The sequence below is a fragment of the Hipposideros armiger genome, unplaced genomic scaffold (genome assembly GCF_001890085.2).
Source record: "Hipposideros armiger isolate ML-2016 unplaced genomic scaffold, ASM189008v1 scaffold_27, whole genome shotgun sequence".
Lineage (NCBI taxonomy): Eukaryota > Metazoa > Chordata > Mammalia > Chiroptera > Hipposideridae > Hipposideros > Hipposideros armiger.
Genome location: NW_017731377.1, coordinates 599,950 through 602,419, shown reverse-complemented (window position 1 = coordinate 602,419; position 2,470 = coordinate 599,950). Strand labels below are relative to the sequence as shown.

The window sequence follows — 2,470 nt, the reverse complement described above, 5'->3', positions numbered from 1 at the left end:
AATAAAATAACAGTAGTGCAATTACTAATTTTAATTAAAACTGGTGACAGCTGTGCTTTTGATTAATATTTTTAAAAAGATGAAAACAAGCTATAGAATTCTATTGTACATAAAAGGATATGGAAATCTTATTCTTTGCCATTTTTCCCTATTATGCAAACTAGAAATTCAAAACACTTCCTAAATACATTCAAACTGAGCTGCTACCTATAAAGGTGAGACTTCTGTGTACAGAATTCAGGAATTACCTTTAAAAATTGGGCATGGAGATTATTTGTCTTTTAATTTTCCTGTTTGCTTCTGATGGAGCATAAGATAACCCTGGTCCAAAGGTGCTGTATAAAAGGTAAGTGGTCACATTTCTGTGGAAAACCACCTTGCTTTGTCATTGTTCTTACATAACAGGCAAGTAATTTTCTAGTTATAGCTACACATTTTGTAATTAAGGATTCAGAGTGCTAGTCAGTATACGTCATCCAAAGATTTTCCCTTTGTTTGACTCGCCACATAACTTGAAACAAATTCATCCCTGACTTTTAATTCATAAGGAACAAAACAGGCAGGTTTGTGTATGTGGTGTGTGTCTCAATATTTTAATTTTGATAGCTGTTAAATGGTTCTTATATGATAAGGGGCTGTCTGAACTCATTGACATAGTAACTGTTCTATAGTTGAAATTGGCTTTAACTATTAAAATTGTATACAAGGAAATTCGGGGTGTTGCAGTACTTGGTTGCAAATAACTTGCCATCTGGTGTTGGGTCAGAAAATGCTATTTCATTCGTGCTGAGAAAACAGCCAAACATGAAGCGATTCCTAAAAAAAAGGAAAAGACAATTTAACAATAAAACAAACTTCAAAATTTGGTTAAACATTATCACAAGTCAATCTCTTAAATGCTGGATTAAAATTATTAAGTGATCAAATGACTTAATACTTTAGATTTTAGAGATGGGAGTCTAATATTTCAGAGATGAGAAAACAGGTCCAAAAAAAATTCTGCTGAGAGGCAAAAGGAACCAGACAAACCAGCTGACTCTAGGGGACCCATGATAATGAGCAACTAATGGGAGACAGTACTGCTAATTAAAAGCCATAGATAATTAACATAAAAAACCATCACCGATTTTAACCAATAACTATTGGTTATTGGTTAACAACACTCAGAGCTTAAAGAAGGCAAAAACTAATCTGTATTTTGACTACATCCCTCCTTGATTCAGCTCAACTAGGATTAAAAAGTAGTAAAATATAATGGTTGAAAGAATTTAACAAAATTGCGGGATAGTCTCTAAAATAACTGGTCTGTAGTCTTCAAATTATTCAGTGTCATTAAAGACAAAGGCTAAAAAACTGTTCCAGGTTAGCTAAGACTAAATGCAATATGTGATCCTGGACGGGGGAAAAAATGCTATAAAGGACATTAGAGACAAAACTGAAACATGGACTATACATTAGATAAAAGCATTATATCAATATTAAACACCCTGAATTTGATCACTGAACTGTGCTTATGTAGAATATAATATTCTTGTTCTTAAGAAATACACACTGAGGGCCGGCNAGGCTAGAGCAGGACTAATCTTTTTGCTACATTAATTATATTTGGCAAATCAAATCAGGCTTCTCCCAAATAGCCTTCTCACCTCCCAGAAAATCTCTCTTTACTATCAGTATAAGGACTCCAGGAACCTGTTTGCACCTCTATAAAATGGAGATAATAAGCAGCTGCTTAAGAAATGCTGAGGACTGTTCTTTCATGCCTCCTAGCACCTACGTCATCTACAATTTATTGATCCAAATACAATTAGAAAAGATTTTTAATAATGAAAAGACTATATATAAATTTGTGGGATGCAGCTAAAGATGTGCTTATGGAGATCTGTTGTCTTAAATATTATATTAGAAAAGAGGCTAAGGGCCCTGGGTTCTCACTGTGCCAGATCACAAAGGGTGTCCATGTGTAGCCTGCATCATTGCCCCCAAGCAGGACTGTTACCCTGTCTTTAAAAGCCTTGAAAGCTGGCATTGACTTGGTCTCCTTATGGATGAGTCCTTTCCGGAATAAGGAGGTTTCATCCATATTGAATATTTGGTCTGGAAAGTAATTTTTCTCCATAATCAGCTTATCTAGTTTCCAAAAATTCTTCAGCTGCGTTCACATAAGCCCTTGCAGACACACCACTCACTTTCACATTATGTAATGAATAACAAACGGTTTAATCATTTAAACCACTCCGAGCTAATAGTAAATTCAGCATCATACCATGGGTCCAAACTTTAAACATCTCAAACTGACTTTTTGCTTTGCCCATGGTCATCATGGTGCTGGGAGGGACATGGCTGCGTCTGCTCTTAATCCAGGTTTAAAAGTTTCTCCAATTTTTACTAGTATCGTTGCATTCAGTGAAGCAGATCCCTTAATAGCTTCTGTCACTTTGTTTTTGTTCTTCAGTGGAATGGGACATGC

At 35.3% G+C, this 2,470-nt stretch overlaps 1 protein-coding gene across 2 annotated transcripts in view; it reads right to left on the bottom strand.

Moving 5' to 3' along the window:
- Positions 1–32: 32 nt before the first annotated feature.
- ESCO2 (establishment of sister chromatid cohesion N-acetyltransferase 2) overlaps positions 33–2,470 on the bottom strand; it is a 24,800-nt gene continuing 22,362 nt past the window's right edge. For both annotated transcript variants that reach the window (XM_019636131.1, XM_019636132.1), the window contains exon 11: positions 33–816. In XM_019636131.1, coding sequence (XP_019491676.1) covers positions 684–816 — 133 coding nt within the window. In that variant the 3' untranslated portion in view covers positions 33–683. The remainder of the gene's footprint in view (positions 817–2,470) is intronic.